Source organism: Alligator mississippiensis, chromosome 10 (assembly GCF_030867095.1).
Source record: "Alligator mississippiensis isolate rAllMis1 chromosome 10, rAllMis1, whole genome shotgun sequence".
Lineage (NCBI taxonomy): Eukaryota > Metazoa > Chordata > Crocodylia > Alligatoridae > Alligator > Alligator mississippiensis.
The window spans coordinates 40,330,883-40,350,271 of NC_081833.1; the positions used below are offsets into that span (position 1 = coordinate 40,330,883).

General features: G+C 51.4%; 1 protein-coding gene across 5 annotated transcripts in view; it reads left to right on the top strand.

Annotated features, from left to right (window-relative positions):
- MTSS2 (MTSS I-BAR domain containing 2) overlaps positions 1–17,927 on the top strand; it is a 117,103-nt gene extending 99,176 nt beyond the window's left edge. Inside the window, exons 10-14 of one of the 5 annotated variants that reach the window (XM_019497287.2) lie at positions 570–780; positions 3,096–3,215; positions 9,238–9,414; positions 11,169–11,334; positions 13,028–17,927. In XM_019497287.2, the coding sequence (XP_019352832.1) occupies positions 570–780; positions 3,096–3,215; positions 9,238–9,414; positions 11,169–11,334; positions 13,028–13,800 (1,447 nt within the window). In that variant the 3' untranslated portion in view covers positions 13,801–17,927. The remainder of the gene's footprint in view (positions 1–569; positions 781–3,095; positions 3,216–9,237; positions 9,415–11,168; positions 11,335–13,027) is intronic. The other 4 variants (XM_019497288.2, XM_059713718.1, XM_014597054.3 and 1 more) reach the window with 4 other exon arrangements.
- Positions 17,928–19,389: the final 1,462 nt, after the last annotated feature.

The following is a 19,389-nucleotide window of genomic DNA, read 5'->3' on the forward strand; positions in this document are numbered from 1 at the left end:
GGTTTAGGCCCTGGGTGCTCAATCCATTGTGCCTTAGTTTCCCCATGTGTGAACCCGGCATTAATGCCACCTGCCAGCCCTAGTAGGGTACTGTGAGATCTGTGGAGGAACCATGTCCTGGGTGCCCATCTGACTGACTCACTAGGCATTCTGCGGTGCCTCCACCACCCCCATCACTTCCCCCCTGGGCCATGATGTCCCATCTGGCCAGGGCCAGGGAGGGGGCAACAGTCTGTTCCAGCTAGCAGAGCGGCAGGAACCCATGGCAGGGGCTGTGCATGCTGCATGGAGGCAGAGCCTGGCCTGCCTTACAGCCCGATGTGAACGAGCGTGACTCCTTCCCCACCCTCCCTCCCTGACTGACACTGTTCTGTAACTCAGTTCCTCTTGTGGATGAAGTCGTGTGATGGACCTTTGTCTTAAACTGTCTTTTCCTTCCTTTGCCCTCCTTGCACCCCCTCTTGCCCTGATAACATGCATCGTCTCTCCTGATTGCCGCTTTCCTCCCCCTGCCCATCCTCCCTGCTCATCCCCCTCCCCAACTTGCTCCCTCCACCGCCACCCCTCAGCAGTGTTAACAGTACAAAGGGTGGCACCTCTTGGCCTGGCGGGTCTCAAACATGCTCACCAAGTTCCACCTATCGCTACCGCAGCCTGGCGCAGCCGGTCAATGCCAACACCCGCCTGTCCAGCGTCTCGTCCCATGACTCCGGCTTCATCTCCCAGGATGCCATGTACTCCAAGCCACCTTCTCCAATGCCTTCTGACATCACCAGTCAGGTAAGGGTGGGAATGGCCTTAAGAGGGTGCTCTTGACAGGCCAAGATGTGGTGCCTGAGCTCATCCAAGCTCCTCCAAGTGAACGTCCTCCACATTCTGTAGGTTCAGGTTGAAAAGCAAGGGGAAAGCCATGGTTCATGGGAGCCATGGCATATACCATGTGATCACACTCATCAGAAAAGCAGTGTGGGACACTATTGCTTTTGTGAGCAGGCTGTCTAATGGCACTTCCCATTGTGTGTGATATGGCATGGCTGCCCTCCAAAAATATGAAGGCACTGTGGGCAAGGCACAGTGCATCAGCCAGGCTCCATGCACAGTCCCAGTCATGTCTGTGGGACTGGCTCTAACAGCTTTGTGCTTCTGAGCAGGGGCAGGAACATACAGGATGAATGTACTAAACCAATGTCACTAACATGGGACAGCTTTACTGCAGGTGGGGGAGGGGGGGCGAGGCAGGGAGCGGGAGCATTTAGATTAGAAGCTGTGTTGAAGTGATTGAGGCAGACTGATGTCTGGTAGCATGTCTTGCCCAGGGGATTACTGACAGGGGTAGAGAGGCAGGCATTGCCTGCTTTCCTTTGAATGGCCTCTTTTTCCACCTATGCAGAATCATTGCAATGTGCAGAGGGCCTAGTGAGGAACCTGAGGCCAAGGGTACTCATGACATCCTGCATTGTCTCTCAGAAATCTTGGGCTTGTCCAGGCAGGTGGAATGCTGTAGATGTTGCAGTGTGGGAGGAGGGCCCAGGAAGGGGGTGTTATTTTAGTTATGATCTGCTTCCCCTTGCTCAGGAGGTTCTCTGTAAGGTTGGAGAAACCTTTCAGCTAGATGTAGCTCCTGCCTCATTTCTGTCCCATGAAAAAAGGGCATGTCCATTGAGGCTCCAGCAATCTGCTGCTGCAGCCTGGTGCAGAGGGTGTGGTAAAGGGTCATGTGAATGATCCACAGGTCATTGGCACTGTACAGGTGCCCACTGTCTGTGCTCTGTTTGTGTCCTTTTGCCTTGATCTGTGAGTAATGCAGCAACTGGCAAGGAGGGTGGAGTACAAGGTATGTTACTTCTCTGCACTTGTGTCAGATGCAAAGGCGGATAGTTGTAGATGTGGAATGTGTACATGGAATGTAGGTATGAGTATTGGATGAGTTATGGGGGGAGTGTATATGATGTGTGTGCACATGTGTATGCAGTATGCATCTGGTATGTGGTATCCTTATGTAGGAAGTGTGAGGTTTGTATGTTGTGTGTGTGCAGAGTGTGCATACGGTACAGGGTGGGTGGAGGGTAGGCAACAACATGCACATGTGCTAGAGTATATTTATGATATTGTGGGGGAGATGTGGTGGGGTGGGGTGGGGTGTATGAAGAGAGGTGTGTGTGTGTGTGTGTGTGTGTGTGTGTGTGTGTGAGTGATTATAGAATAAGGGTTGGATGGGACCTCATGGGTGTGTTGCAACTTCCAGGGACCCTTCTCCAGCCCCACTGCTGTAGGTTTACCAGTGAGTAAAAGCCAAATAGAAAACAAATAGCCTTTATTCACTGTCACTTATTGGGTCAGTCCAGCCGACAGAAGGAATACTTGCCAGTGTCCTGAAAACATACGGCTTTATATATTTATTCATCTTTGAACTGTCCAATCACAGCACATGGATGCACAGAGCTAGATATTATTCCTTTCTCTTGACTGAACATAGAGTGGGATAGACAATTGAGGTCACTCATGGCTGAAGAGCACCTGGAGGAGGATACTAGGGGAGCTGAGTTGCACTCATGCCACACAGTTCTCTGTTGTGTGCTCCATCCTGCTGCTACAGTACTAGGCACTTCACAAAAAATGGAAGGGGTAGATGTGGGAGGTACAGGGTGGGTGACTGCTCCTGAGAAGTCCATGTGCAGTAGGCAGGCCTAGGGGTTGGTATGTGTAGTAGAAGTGTGTTACCTGGAGTCAGAAGGCTGTGCCTAAGGAGTGTGGGTGATGTACATGTGTTGGAGATTATTGCAGTGTTGGTAGCTGTACAGATGATGTGTGGTATGAGTGTGGCACACTGTGTGGCTGGTGACATCCGCAGAGTATATGTGTCTGCATGTGTGTGTGCACAGTGTAGGGCTGCCTGTATCTAACACCATGCATGGGTCCTCCCAGCTCTGCCTCTGCAGCTGGCACTGGTACTGAGGCTGCCTGTCTCATGCTTGGGTGTGCAGTTCTCTTTCGTCTCCTGCTGCATGCCTTTGGCTTTTTAACCAGGTGTGTTCTCTCCCCTCTCTGTGTGTTCATTTGACTTGCTCCTGCTGATCGGACTTTGGGCATGGCAGAAGTCCTCCAGCTCCGCATCCTCTGAGGCCTCGGAAACCTGCCAGTCAGTTAGCGAATGCAGCTCCCCCACATCGGTTAGTTCTAGCTCTACCGCAGGGGCGTGGTCAGGTGGTGAAAAGGTGAAGCCTTCATCAGCAAAGTCACTCTCTCTCTCATTTTCTCTCTCTCTCTCTGACTCCCTTTCACTGTCCCCGGTGTGGTATGTTTCCCATGCAGATCTCCTGTTGGCAGTCTGTTCACATGATGCATGTACAAAGTACCCTGTGGGCCTCTTGGGAGATGTACCTCACATACCATTAACTTCCCTCACCTCCCCCTCCATCACCACTCAAGGGCTGCCCCATCCATTGGTTGGCCTGGCAGTCTAACCTTGGCGCGAACTTGGCTGTCCCTCTCCCCACTACCTACCCTGCTGCTCAGGCCCACACATGTTGACACAGGATTTGTATGTCTGAGCCCGGCACATGCTGTCCACGTTGGGGGAGACCTGGGCTTTGGGTTATCCTCCTGCCCCCCTTACTGCGTTACCTTTGAAACCTATGAGCGTAGCTCGTTGTGCCAGACTGAAGGAAACTCCAAAGGAAGCCTGAGGCTCTCTCCCTATTGGAGAGTCATGCAGACATCAGATGTTGGGTCACATCTAACATACCTCTGCATTGGGTTGTGGCTTCATTCTCCTTGCCTCATATGCTTCTGAATTCTGTTTGTGGAGGAGTCACACTTTACTCTGGCAGGTAACTCAGGGTTTTGCTGTGTTGCCAGCACTGAGTGGTTTTTAAAGAACCTGGCAATGCCTTGCATGTGGCTGGTAGCCTGGTGATGTTTTCCCCTGGCTAGGTGATGGGGCAATAGGTTTTAGACTCATCTTACCCAACTGTAGGTCTTTATCCTGGGCTGTGTGGCAAGCAGCTCAGAAGGAAGGCAAAGGGAGATGCTCTGCTGTTGTGTTTTCAGTGCTGAATCCTAGCTGCCAGCCTCCCCGTCTCCCCTTCGGAGCTGCTCCAGTTCATGCAAAATGGGGGTTGAGCGAGGTAGGAGCAATTAGGGGCAAGGCCACTTGGGTTCGTGATTGAAGGCTTGAATCCAACCTGGGCCTGTCTCTACTATTCTCTGAGCAGCCCCAACACTTGCTGAGGAGCACCTGACCACAGCACTCAGGGCTGACCTACTGCCGCTCCAGTAGCCTCAGTCTGACAATTCCACTCCTGGGCCATTGGCCTCCAGGTCTGCTCACTCTTTGTTCCACCACCTGAGGAATCACAGGTGTCCTCCCTCCAGCCCTTCCAGAGCTGTTCCTTGATTTCATGGAGTTCATGGAGCAGAGCCTTCATGCCCTGCCTTGCCATTCAGGATAGTAATGCCCCCTATCCCCTCACTTCCTTTTCCTGTCTTCTCTGGACCCAGGACCTGTGATTTTTCATGTCAGGTCCTCCTCATCCTGCCAGTGCCTCTGCTGCTTGGAACCCTTCACTGCTTATCTTGTCAGCCCACCAGTAATGAGTCCTGGGAGCATGTCACCTTCTCAGCAGATGCTGGCGAGAGACTTACATGAGCAAGAAGCTTTGTGCTTGGAGCCCCGTCAGCTGCCACAACAGAGAAACACTGCTGTGTAGGCCTCATTCCAGCACTCGTTGCACATCCCAGTCATATTACCTCTCGCCAGTCACCCACGTTCCACAAGTTTCCTTCCTCCTTCACCTCCAGGACTTCCCCGTAACCCTCCCTTACTTACATCTCCAGCCATCTGCAGCCTTACCTGCTGTACATGTGGGAAGGGCATGTGGGACCACTGTGCAATGGGCACAGCCCCAGTCTAGAAGGAGGGAAAGGAACAGTGCAGACTGTGCAGTGAGCAAAGATGCCATTTCACTGGGCATGCAGGGCCAGGATAGTGAGTGTTCTGATCACAAATGGGCCTAAAATCCTGAGGAGGAAAACATGAGGGTGCAAGAAGGACCTGGTGAAGCAGACAGCAAATGGGTAAGGAGTGAAGCAGGAGGAGGCCCAAGGCTGGAGGGGTGCAGCACAGGGAGGCACAAGAAAGAAGGGGTTTGTATCTTCTCTACTTGGGGGGTTACCGGTAAAGTTTATCTATAGACCTTGGGCTGAATGGCCCATTCTGGCTCACTCTTCTGGCCCTTTGGAACCCCCTCCCATGAACTTCACCCCCAACACATACATGATCTTCATACCTTGCTAAGTGTCCTCAGAGAGAGGCCTCTGTAATCCACAAGGAAGGGAAGATAAAGGCCCCTGGTAGATGTTAATTTAATGGTGTGATGGGACCTGATCCCACATCCCAGCAATTGTGAGTCCTGTTGTGTCATACATGCATGGCTGGATATGTAATTCTTGGGATCAGGGATCAGATCTACTTGCTGGTGCATGTGGAACCCAGGCTCCCAGTCCTGGGCTCCACATGCATTTGCTTTTCATAGTTTCATAGTTGGTAGGGTCGGAAGGGACCTGAGCAGATCATCAAGTCTGACGCCCTGCCATGGCAGGAAAAACTACTGGGGTCAAACAACCCCAGCAAGGTGTTCGTCTAACCTCCTCTTAAAGACCCCCAGGGTAGGAGCCAGCACCACTTCGCTTGGAAGTTGGTTCCAGGTCCTAGCTGCCCTGATTGTGAAATAGTGCCTCCTAATATCTAGTCTGAATCTACCCTCTGCCAGCTTGTGACCGTTATTTCCAGTCACTCCTGGTAGTGCTCAGGGAAACAGGGACTCTCCCAATGCCTGCTGGTCCCCTCTGACTAGTTTGTAACAGGCCACTAGATCCCCCCTCAGCCTTCTCTTGTGGAGGCGGAACAGGTTCAGGTCCCTTAGCCTCTCCTTGCAGGGCCTGCCGTGCTGCCCCCTGATCATGCGGGTGGCCCTCCTCTGAACCCTCTCAATGCTGTCCACATCCCTTCTGAAGTGCGGTGCCCAGAACTGGATGCAGTACTCCAACTGCAGCCTGACCAGTGCTGCATAGCGGGGGAGTATCACCTCCTTGGACCTGCTCGAGACGCATCTATGGATGCATGACAAGGTGCAGTTGGCCTTCCTGACCGCGTCCCCCCCACTGTCGGCCCATGTTCATTTTGGCATCATTAATGATTCCAAGATCCTTTCCTGCCTCTGCACTGACAAGAAGGGAGTTCCCCAGCCTGTAGGTATGCTGCTGGTTCTTCCTCCCCAGGTGCAGCACCTTGCACTTGTCAGTATTGAAACCCATCCTTTTCTCATCCGCCCACCCCTGTAACCTGTCTAGGTCCAATTGCAGCCTATTCCTCCCTTCTAGTGTGCCCACACCCCCCCACATCTTAGTGTCATCAGCAAATCTGAATAGGGTGCTTTTTACCTCCTTGTCCAAGTCACTGATGAAGATGTTGAACAGCACGGGTCCAAGGACCGAGCCCTGGGGGGACCCCACTGCCCACATCCCTCCAGGTCGAAAACGCTTTCAAAAGTTACACATGGTGCATCCCTGCATGGGGCTGCCAGGGGCACAGCCAAGCATGTTCGGGGCCAGGGGAGCTCATTCATAGATTCATAGATGTTAGGGTCAGAAGGGACCTCAATAGATCATCGAGTCTGACCCCCAGCATAGGCAGGAAAGAGTGCTGGGTATAGATGACCCCAGCTAGATGCCTATCTAACCTCCTCTTGAAGACCCCCAGTGTAGGGGAGAGCACCACCTCCCTTGGGAGCCCGTTCCAGATTTTGGCCACTCTAACTGTGAAGAAGTTCCTCCTAATGTCCAGTCTAAATCTGCTCTCTGCTAGCTTATGGCCATTATTTCTTGTGACCCCCAGGGGCGCTTTGGTGAGTAGAGCCTCACCAATTCCCTTCTGCGTCCCCATGATGAATTTATAGGCAGCCACAAGGTCGCCTCTCAACCTTTTCTTGCGGAGGCTGAAGAGGTCCAGGTGCCCTAGTCTTCCTTATAGGGCTTGGCCTGCAAGCTCTTAACCATACGAGTGGCCCTTCTCTGGACCCTCTCCAGGTTATCCACATCCCTCTTGAAGTGTGGTGCCCAGAACTGCACGCAGTATTCCAACTGCGGTCTGACCAGCGCCCGATAGAGGGGAAGTATCACCTCCTTGGTTCTATTTGTCATGCACCTGCTGATGCATGATAAAATGCAGTTAGCTTTTCTGATGACTTCATCACACTGACGACTCATATTCATCTTGGAGTCCACTAGGATTCCAAGATCCCTTTCTGCTTCCGTGCTACCAAGCAGGTCATTTCCTAGGCAGTAGGTGTGCTGAACATTTTTCCTCCCTAGGTGCAGTACTTTGCATTTCTCCTTGTTAAACTGCATTCTGTTGTTTTCTGCCCATTTATCCAACCTGTCCAGGTCTGCCTGTAGTTGTTCCCTGCCCTCCGGTGTGTCCACTTCTCCCCCCACAGTTTTGTATCATCCGCAAACTTGGACAGCGTACACTTCACTCCCTCGTCCAAGTCACTGATGAAGACATTGAAGAGTATCGGTCCAAGGACCGAACCCTGCGGAACCCCACTGCTCACACCCTTCCAGGTCGATACCGACCCATCCACCACCACTCTCTGGGTTCGACCCTCTAGCCACTTTGCCACCCACTGGACTGTGTAATCATCCAAGTCACAGCCTCTTAACTTGTTCACCAGTATGGGGTGCGATACTGTATCGAAGGCCTACCTGAAGTCTAAGTAGACAATGTCAACCCCTACTCCTGCATCCAGGTGTTTTCTAACCTGGTCGTAAAAAGAGACTAGATTAGTCAGGCATGATCTACCTGCTATGAACCCGTGCTGGTTTCCCCTCAGCATAATTTTTCCTGCTGGGCTCTCACATATATGAGCCTTAATAATCTGTTCAAAGACTTTGCCAAGGATGGAGGTGAGACTGACTGGCCTATAGTTGCCTGGATCCTCCTTCCTCCCCTTCTTGAAAATAGGGACCGCATTGGCCCTTTTCCAGTCCTCCGGGACCTGGCCCATGTGCCACGAGTGTTCAGATATTCCTGCCAGTGGCTGTGCAATGCCATCAGCCAGTGCCTTCGGTACCCTCGGATGGAGCTCATCCAGGCCTGCCGACTTAAATGCATCCAGTTCTTCCAAGTGACTCTGCAGTATCTCAGGGTCAACACTTGGTAGTCTGGCGCCCTGCTGTTGTCTCTCTACAATCCCATTGTGAGATCTGTCTTGCCCCTCGTTTAGGAACATTGAGGCAAAGAACTCATTGAGGAGTTCAGCCTTGTCCCCCCTGTCTGTCACCAATTGCTTTCGCCCATTCAGTAGAGGTCCTATTCCGCCCTGGGCCTTTCTTTTACTCCCTATATATCTGAAAAACAATTTTTTGTTATTCTTAACTTGGGATGCCATCCTCATCTCCATAGTAGCTTCAGCCTTTCTAACTGCCTTCCTACAATTGTGAGCTGAGGAGGTATACTCCTCTTTAGTAATCCCTCCCTGTTTCTACTGCTTATATTGGTTCCCTGTTGCTCGGCAAACTCCAAGTTGTACACTCAGCAACCTCATACAGGGCTGCACTGTGTACAGCTTTCAAGTTGTTGGTACACAGGGAGCGTAGGGTCAAGAACCCAGCACTTGAAGACACCCCAGCCTAGTTTGAAAGCCTTGGCTGCCCTAGACCCCTTGCTGACACTCAGCTGATTGTCAGCCTGGGGACTGGACCATGCCTTCCATTCAGTTTAAGGCACCATCAAAGCCAGCCCCAAAGATATTCCATGTTATCTGTGGAACATCTTTGTGCCATGGTGCTCACCCATTGTCTGAGACTTGAGCACTAGAAAAGCAGCCAGGACTCACTGCAGTCTTCTAGCAGCTTCAGCAGGTCAATTGCACTATAAATGTTAAACTGGCCATGGCGCAAAGAGAAAATGTTTCTGTAAAACTACCAGCCTGCTGAGCATGGTCACAGAACTGGTTTTTCCCTCACCACCTCCCATTCCTTTGACCTTCCTCTCATTTTTCACTGGCCATCCAGTCAAGCCGAACTAGCCATGAAATAATTTTCTCATCACCTTCAGAGCCCCCGCAGTTCACATCTACTTCTCTGTTTCTTTCCATCCTTACTGATCTATAGCTACCTTCTTTTTCCCCCACTCGCAAGACTTAGTGCTTTAGCATGCTTCCCTTGCCTTTGCAGGATTGGTCTAAGGCCACTCCTTATGACCAACCAGCCGTGAACACCCTGCAGCGAAGGAAGGACCGTGTGGAGCACCTGCGGGATGCTGAAATGGGCTCAGCCAGCATGGTGTATCCGGGAATTAGTGTGGAGGAAACACCAAGGCCCAGAATGTCTCCAGCTACCATCGCTGCCAAGGTAGGACCAGCTACAGCTGCAAAGGGCCAGGGTGTGGGGAGCAGTGCAGGTGTAGAACAAACTCAGGCCCTCAGGTGTGACGAGACGGAGAACTGGCAACAGTGGATGCTAGGTTTGAGTCCTGCCCCCTGGAAGTTCACTTTACAGTTGTCACTTTTTGCCTTTTACTGAAGGGTACTTCATAGAACATGAATGTGTGGAATCGTCCCTTGGCCATGCAGCTGTCTTGTGGGGTGGTATCTGCTTAGAGCAGGGGTGGTCAAAATACATCCCACAGGCCAGATCCGGCCTGCAGAGGGACTTTCACCAGCCCCTGGTGGGTTGGTCGTACCTGGCCCAGGTGCTGTCTGGCCCATGGTGCGCATCCCGCTACCCGCAGGTGTGCAGTAGAGCTGGGGTGGCTCTGCCACTGAACTCCCATTTCTAGGTAGCCCAGGCAGTGGCAGCTCCTTTTAGCTGCTACCACCAGCCCCAGCCTCATGGAGACTGGTGGGAACCCGTGTGCACAGCCCCGACCCTGGCCCACCCCATGCCTGCTCCAGACCTGCTCTGGCCGGAGCAAACCAGCTTTGGACCAACCAGGATCCATGCGCACAGCCCTGTCCCTGGCTCACCCTCCACCCGCTTCGGATTGGCCCATGATGAGCAGTAATGGTAGCTGGGCAGAAGCTGCTGCTAGGCATGGGGGAAAAGTGGCCACCCTTCCCCTCCCCCCATTGCTGCCTGTGCCCTTCTTACTGTGGCTCCCTGGAGCCTGCACCCGGGTTGACCTGCAGCTCCTCTCTGCTGCTGCCAGCACTGTCACCAGTGCCTCCTCCGGACCATCCAGCAGGGCAGCAGTGGCAGTGGAGAGGAGCCGCAGGGCAGCTCAGGTGGCAGGCTCAAGTGTCTGCAGCAAGAAGGGCCTGGAAGCAGCAAGGCGGGGTGCCCACTTTTCCCCCGCACCCAGCATCAGTTTCTGCCCAGCCACCACTGCCACTACTCATCATGGGTGGGCCTGTTTGGAGCAGACATGGAGTGGACCAGAACTGGGGCTGTGCTCACGGGTCCTGGTCTGGTCTGGAACTAGTCCACTTCAGCAGACGCAGGTCCAGAGCAGGTGCAAAGCAGGCCGGGGCTGGAAATGGGGGCTGTTCATTTGGGTCGCACTAGGTCCACAGCTGGTCTGTTCCAGCTGGGGCAGGTCCAGGGTGGGTGGGAGCCAGGACTGTGCACTCAGCTGCTGCTGAGCACTGATGGCAGCAGCAGTGGCAGGGAGGAGCTGCAGGACCCATGGGCTCCAGGTTTGGTGAGCTGTTGTGAGGGTAGGGGGTGGGGTAGGGAGGTGTTGCTGACTGGCCTACAACAGCTCCTCAAAACTGCCTATGTGGCTTACAGGCCCAAATAATTGCCCACCCCTGCCGTAGAGGCTCCCATAACATGCCACGAGGCCTGTGTGCATACAGCCCCTCCCTGTGGTAATGCCCATAAGCACACAGTGAGGCATTGTGCTCTTCTATTCTCTGGCTGGGAAGCAGCTGCCTGGAGCTGAGCCCCAGGACTTCCCCCAGTGGCTGGAATCAGGCTCCTGAAGTCTCAGGACCTCACTCAGCTTATGGAGAAACTCCTTGGCTGACTCCCAGGATTTGTGGCAACTGCTGCTGGTGCCCAGTCATGCTGAACAGTGGTGGGGATGCTCTGCTAGAGACCAGGCACGAAAGGCTACTGCTCAGAGCTGAGGTGATCTGTGATGAGGTCTATTCATCCTCCCTCAGCATGGTGAGGAGGTGTCTCCAGCTGCCAGTGACCTGGCCATGGTGCTGACCCGCGGCCTGAGCCTTGAACACCAGAAGAGCAGCCGGGACTCGCTACAGTATTCCAGTGGCTACAGCACACAGACCACCACCCCATCCTGCTCAGAAGACACCATCCCATCTCAAGGTAGTGGTACAAGACATGGGGGTGGTAGGATTTCTTTCCCAAGTGTGCACCCCGTCTGAATGGTGGGGGTCAGGAGTTCCATCTATCACCCGTGACATGAAATGAGTCAGGGGACCAGGGCCCTGCAGCTGAATCCTCACAGTGTTGGCAGGCTGTGACCACCAGGTGAAGCTATTAGGCTCACGTGGAGAACAAGAAACAGGAACTGCTGGGTCCCTTCAGGGCAAGATCCAGCTGCTAGGGAGTCTAGTGTGGGCAAGCGGGGTGGAGCAAGGAATTTCCATCATGCTGCGGGGGAGAGCTGATCTGGAGAGTGCAGCACAGAGGGATGTGATGGAGCAGGGCATTCCCATAGTGGTGAGGGGCAGGGCTGGGCTGAGGAAGAAGGATGCTCCCGTCCTGGTTCCAGAGAGAGGTGAACTGAGAAGTGCTCCCATAATGCCATGGGGCAGGGCTGAGCTATGGAGTGGGGTGCAGGGGATGTGAGGGAACAGGCTGGTCCTCTGGTGTCCCAAGGTCAACCTGGAGAGTGGAGCACAGGGAGACATGAGGGGGCAGGGCTGAACTGAGGAGTGGAGAGCAGGGAGTTGTAGGGGAGCAGAGAGGTCCCATAACACTGTGAAGTATTTTCTATTGAAATGGTTGCAAATTACATTGACAAATCAGACCCTGCTTCCTCTTTAAAACCTGCAGATCAAAAATGACTTCAGATTTTGGGCCAAAAAAATTACCTTTTTCCAGTTTCCCCTTCCATTCCAGCATGTACGGTGGCTTGGGGAGGTAGCATGGGGGGTGGGGGATGCTATGTGCTGGTTACATGCACACCACGGCTGCAGTGTAGCGTGGCTTGGTTGCACCATGCTTGTGCTGTGTGATTTTGGTCTTCAGCCTTACATTTTGCTCAGTTTTGTCTTCTATTTGATTTGTGTTGCACATGGCGGGTGGGTGTGCTGCTTTCTTACTGTGGGACGTATTCCTTATCACGTCTCATGCAATTTAATTATTCTGTTTTGCTTGTTGCTTTCTATATTGTGCATTATAGTCCACTGTATGATTTACTGGCAGTATTGAACTTTGTTTCTAGTTCATCTGAGGTGACTGTACTGTGTGATTTATTTAAATCACATGGGGTGTGAATGTTCCATAGTGTGATGATGTGGTGATATGTTTTGACTGCAGTGTGAGCAATGTCTGTATGGTGCTGAATGAGGCACAGTTGTACTGAGTTTTCCGTATATTGCATGGCACGGTGAAAGCTTATTGACCTGTTGGCAACACACTGTGTTGTTCCTATTTGTGTTGTGGGTTGAGTAGTTGCTGTAGTTGTTTGTATGGTGACGCAGGCTGTGTAAATAGAGTGGTTATATTGTGCACAGTGCACACTCTGTTCTTACTGTAGCTGGTGATGGATGATTTGACTGCTGTGTTTAGTAGATGGCTCTTTTAGATGGGTGGAGTTGTGCTGATTGCAGGTGCTACCATTTTGTCTGTGTGAGGTGCTTATGTTATGTGTAATGTTGTGGTTGTGCGGGGCCTGTAGGTTATGCTCAGTGTAAGTGCTAATGATATGGCTATTTGATATGGATGTGTGGTGTGCAGTATGGCTTTGTGGTGTGGCTGTGAGACATGGGATGCATCTGTAGTCCCATGATGTGGCTGTGTGGCCAGGCTGACCCTGTGTGTTGCCTCTCAGGCTCAGATTACGACTGCTACTCAGTGAATGGCGATGTGGAGTGCGACAGCCAGAGTGAGTTTGACAAATCCTCCACCATCCCACGCAACAGCAACATTGCCCAGAACTACCGCCGCATGATCCAGACCAAGCGCCCTGCCTCCACTGCCGGTCTGCCCACCGGGACCAACCTGCCAGCTGGTGCCACCCCTGGAGTGGCAACTATCCGGCGCACACCCTCCACAAAGCCTTCAGTGCGTCGCACCCTCTCCAATGCTGGCCCCATCCCCATCCGGCCCCCCATTGTCCCAGTGAAGACTCCCACAGTGCCCGACTCCCCTAGTTACACTGGACCGACCAGAGTGGGCAGTGAGGAGTGCGTTTTCTATACTGACGATGCCTCACCAAATGCTATAGACTTTGCCAAAGCCTCACCCAAGAGGCTGAGCCTCCCCAACACAGCCTGGGGTAGCAATGTCATGGAGATATCAGTATACCCGGGTGCTGGGCAGCACCTCTCTGCTGAGGAAGAGGAGGACCAGCAGCTGGCTGCCAATCGGCACAGCTTGGTGGAGAAGATTGGCGAGCTGGTGGCCAGCGCGCATGCCTTGGGTGAAGGCCAGTTCCCTTTCCCCACTGCGCTCTCTGTGCCTGGCCCTGGAGAGGAGACACCCACTCCACCCCCAGCTGCCTCCAGTGAACCACCTGCTGAAGACATGTTGGTTGCCATCCGGCGTGGGGTGCGTCTACGCAGAACCATCACCAACGACAGATCCGCCCCGCGGATATTGTGATAAATTCCCCCCACTCTCCCTCTCACCACAGCCCGTGGGAAGATATTGAACACAGGGTCAGGACTGAGAAAGCAAGCCGTGCAGAAGAAACGTCAATCCAGTAAAAAACCACAAAGGCAAAGCCACTTTATGGAGATAGAGACAGAGTCTAGATTTAAATGGAAACTAAAAGCCTTCGCTAACAAACTCACAAGGGCATAGCCTAAGCGCTGAACTGGTTTGGGAGCCTATTTTATACTTTATTTCTCCCCTGCTCCTCCTAGACTCCCCAGCTCTTTCCCACACCTCACTTCCCAGCCTTGAAAGACTCCTCGCTACCAGCCAGCAGGCAGCGGTGAAAGGGGAGGAACTTGAGTCTGGACTGGAATCAGCAGCTACATCATAAGCCTAAGAAACACACGCACGCATATATACACACACACACACAAAGTCAAGGACCATTGGCTGCTGTTCCCCAGTGAACCCACCTCCCTCCTTTTCCCCTGGACAAGGATGCACTGTTAGTCCTGTGCCGAACATCATAACATCTGCTTCTTTCTTTCTTTTTTTCTTTCTTCTTGCTCTTGTTTTCATATCAGCTGGGTTGGAAAAGATTCCTGCAACAGCAGAGAAGTGGCTGGGGTCATGGCAGTGGGCTTCATCAGAGAAGACCTGGAATATATGGCCCTGTCTCCTGAGGTATTTTTGATGTAATTTGCTTGCCAATATGCCTCTGCTATCTAATCCCTGGAAGCAGGAGCCTATATGAGTATGCCCTGGGGAGCAAGATTTGGGGGCCTGATCTCCACAGTGTCCTACAGAAAACTCAGGACTGTCTCAAGATACAGATTCTCCTCTTCAGCAGGCTCTTCTCTTCTTGGTTAGCACCATCCAACATGTCCAGATATTTAGTGGGATTACTTTAGAGCACTTGCTTAGAGACCCACACAAGGAGGGAAGGCAGGGACAGCTCTGTGACCCCTCAGTACCCAGAGTTCAGCACCAGCAGAGAGGTGGCAGTTTAAAGGCACCGGCTTGCTCATGTTTCCCTGAGGACAAGAGAGATGTATCTGTCATGTTGTTCTGGCTGCAGTAGGTTTTCACTTGGTGTGTGACAGAGATGCCTATGGATTGGTTTGCACAGGACTAGGATGTGTGTATAGCCAGGGGTGCAGGCCTTGGTGTCCCAATGAGGGAAATGTGTGAAGATGGAGATGTCCATTGGGAGGTTCATCTCTTGGTGTGCCCCTGGCTGGGTGTTTTTACAAGGGAGGAGAGCTGTAGATGCATGCAATTAATGCACCTGTCCATGCTTACTCCTGTTCACCTCCACAAACAGCTGTAGCTAGGAGAGGAGCAAAATCATGGAACATTCACAGTTTGTATGCAGTGGTTTAACTTTAGGACATCATACTATTCAAGACTACAGAAGACCCCCTGGAACTGGAGTCTGTACCAGTGACTTACTTTGTGACTCAGAGTCTCATCCATGGTGTCAGATTGGGAAAGGCAGTGGTTTGGGATGTGGGCCCAAGTACCATTCTTTTCCCAAATTGAGAAGATTGCATGGTTAATTGTTCTCTGCCCTTGCTCAGCCCTTGCTCAGGATCCATTTCTCCCCTACCTTTCCAGACTCATATCCACTAGCATGGTACTTTCCCTATAGGGTGAGGTACCACACAGGAAACAACAAGGCGACAAAGTCAGACCTGACTTTTATTCTCCTTAAAATTAGCAGGAACTGCCTGAGGAAGACCTAGACCCAGTACCAGGGAGCAGAACTCAAGAGTTGGCTTGCTGGTACTAGTGATAGTTCTGCCTAAGTAAAGCCTTGGGGGTGTTGCTGGAAAGAGTGATGTCCTGGCTCACTCTTCCTTGTTAGTACCCCTGTTCCTAATAGCCATGAACATCCCAATAAGCACATCTCACTGGATTCTCCCAGCGCTGTCTTTACACCAGGGCCAAGCTGATAGAGTACTAGGCTCCATTCCCAGAATGCAGTGGCCGTGGCAGTATCCCTGTTCTCTTAAATGGCTTCTGAGCTTACGGCAGTCATGCCGTGGGAGCGTTTATGTGGCAGTGACTGGAGGGTGCAGGGAGCTTGAGGGATGGGGAGCCAGTGTTGTGTTGAAAATCTTTTCTCTCACACATCTCCCTCACTGCTTAAAAGCAGGGCTTTGCAGGACATGCTGGTTGGATAAATACGATAGGAACAGGAGAGGAGAGCACCTCTCTCCAGTCCATCCCCCTTCCCTAAGGACCTTGTAACAGGCATGCCAAAGGAAGGGGAGCACTCTTCCCCTCCTTGATACTTACAGCACTATTCCAAAACTCCAGCCTTGGGGGCATTTCTGGGTGCTCAAGTATGTGTCTGCCTCTTGCCCTTCCCTCCCTGGCCCTGCTCTCCCCTAAGCCTGCAAAGTCTGTGCTGGCAAATGGAATGTGACATGGGTGAAGAGAAGGGATTTCTGGCAAATTGGGTAGGGTGACTGGAGAGGAAGGAGCTGGGGGCATCCACTACAGTCAGAGGAAATGATGTAGTGCCTTGGATGTGGCCCTGTGGTCCTGTAGGTTTTGGTTAGACATGAAGGAAAATGGGCTTTCCTTGCATCTGATTGGATAGGAATGGCTATTACCAAACCAGCTGGCTGGAGACTGGCTTAATTATGATTGATTGAGAGTTGGTCTGATCTACTCCCCCCAGCCTTCATTACCCCTGAACCTTTAGTAAGCTAAAAACATCAGGTTATGCAGGGGGATCACTGGCCTTATCTCAGGATCCCTCTGAGTGGCTGGTAATTTGGAGGAATCCTGCATCACTGTAGGTGCTACTGCAACAGGTAGGGATGAAGAGAGGACCCCACTGGGCTATAACAGTACTGTGGGAGCTGCACAAGATGCATTTTCACTGGATAAGCATGGCGTATAGCAGGGGTACTGCAGGGAAGGGAGGTCCTGCATAGACAGTAGACCTTGTGTGGCCATTACAGCCCAGGTTAATTCTTGGTGGAGACCCACTGGTTTCATTGGAGTCATTCCATAGACAAGTATGGTCTCCCTTGATTTCAGTGGATCTGCATCATAGCTGGCTTAGACCCACCAGTTTCAGTGGTTTCACTGGAAGTGATTTTTCCAGTTCCTCCTATGATTTTGGTCTTGCCACTCACCTTTCCAGAGTAGTTAGCCCTTAGCATGTCATGTGTCCCACAGTACAGGGGTTGGGTCCCATTTGCCATCTTCTTGTTCTCTTTGACAAGCACTTCAGCCAAGCAAGTCCCACATTCCTCTGAAGCAGGAGGTGTACAAGGGGTGGGGAAAGGATGGGAGCAGTTCTCTGGAGAATAAATTCCAAGCAAGAAGCAATGTGCCTTCATCCCTACTGTGAAAGGGAAAGGCAGTTTTTCAGGGACAGTTATGTGAATTCAAGAAGTAGTTCCCCTGTGGGGGCAGGCACAGTCTTCAGCCAGCCTTTGATATATTAGTTTGATTTGGGGGCATAGATTAAGAAAGTTAAGAAAGCACAACCTTTCCTCCCTTTCTCTCTCTCTCTCTCTTCCCCACCTCTTCCCTGCTCTTTCTCCATGCTTATGCATTCACAAAGCACAGCAGCTCGTGATGTTGTACATAGCTCCAAACAATGGACCCACCCTTCTTGCCTTCCAGCCCAGATGTGTGTATGTGTGTGTGTCGCATTGCAACCCTGTTACTCTTATACTGTCTTAGTAATAATGATTTAGTTATAACCTCTCTCCGTCCCATCATTCCCAACCTCCTTCTTGTGACCAGAGATGATGATGGCGCGTGACAAATGTTTGGGTTCGGGGTTTGGGGTTTTTTTGATTTTTTTTTTTTCACTTTGTACAGAGAAAAAAAAATCCTTTAAAAAAACCGTCTTTCAACTGAAGTAATTTTCTGGTGCTGTTGTTAACTTGTCCTTTTTTAATTTATTTCCCTGCCCAGTGCTCCTGTCTCTTTCCCGCTGCTCCCTTTCCCCAACTTCCCTTTTTCCTTTTTCTTTTCTTTCTTCTTTTTTTTTTTGAGAATTATCCTGTCCCTTGCCCCACCCTTGATTTAAATAGTCACTGCTACAAGTAACGAATGCACTGTGAAGATTCCAGTATTAATAAAAGTTGTACTGTAATTAATAACATGGGCTCCCACCTGTGTTCTTATTTCTCACCAATTCCTTGGGCTAGCTTGTGGCTGGCCTACAGGCCTTCCTCTTCCTCACTATAGCCTGACTCCAGGTGCTTAATGGCAGGCATCTATCAGAGCACTGCAAGACGTTGGCTCAGCTTGTCTTTGGAGTCACATTTTGTTAAAAAAGAGCAATGTCTTTTTATGGCCCATAAATCAGTGTAAATGCTTAACTATCAGTAGTCTTTTGAGCATCTGTGCCACGCTCACCGTGCTGCAATGAATGTGGATCCTGTGTTGGAGTGTTTCAGGGACTTGTGATATGTCCTGTAGAGCAGCAGGCTTTTTTCTGGTCTCAAGAGAGGCACTTGTTCAGCCATGTCTGGTGAATATTAAAATAACTCGGTTGTAGCAAGTTAGCAGTGAGATGTGTTGGCAAAGGCATATGGAGGAACATGTACCCAGGGTCATCTGCAACCCCACATTCTCCCCTCTCATCAGAGATGCCCAGGTTGGAGGGAAAGCAAAAATCACTCAGCCTGGCTGTCTACAGCACCACAAACCTGCCATGATGAGGAGTTGAATGAGGCATGGCCTCTGACAGAGAGACAGGGAAGTAGGAGGCCGCTAATAATGACCAAGAGGGAGAAGGAAGGCTCCCAGCAGAGGGAGGAGAGCAGAGGGAGGAGGGTGCTCATAAAGAGGTGGTTGGGGAATGGCAGGAAAAGGCATTTCAGAACGAGTCTTGGGCATAGGAGACAAGGAAAGGGGGAAGACAAGACCCACAGGCAGAGGAGAAAGGATTCAAAGGCAGTATCAGATGGGATGTTTCCTCTATGTAGCCCTTCACATAGGTCTGAGGGTGAAGGCGAGCAGAAATTAGAGAGCTGGAGATGGAGAAGCTTGTTGCAACATGGAAAGCTGACATGCACTGGCTACTGTTAGCCCCCGACTCTATGCGGCGCCCAATGACTAGGGAGACAACGATCCAGTTGCTCAGAGAGCAAACACCAACACACATTGCTAGCAACAGCTTTATTCAAAATGGAGACAGCTTCAGGTAAAGGTCCAACAAACTGGGGACCTGCAGTGAACATTAGTTCTTTCCACATTTATACACCTTGGTTTATACTCATTAACATTTACTCCACCCTTGTTCCTCCATTGTTCCACTCATATTCCCTTCTATCTTAAGCTCCACCTCTGTTTACTGTTTGTTTCATTAGCATGGAATTGCCCATGCATTTTATTTATTTACATGTCTTTTTGCTATGAGCACATGTCTAAGACCTTGACTCCACTTCTTTGGTCACTGGGCGGACTTTGAACAAAACCTGGAAGCTTCTGGAGTCTTCTTTACCAATCACCATTCACCTTTTGGCATATGTTTATCTCGGATTCTCTTACCAATTACACGTTGTCTTTCACATTCCAGTCTGTTTTTCAGTCCCAGTTGTACCATCTCCACATTCC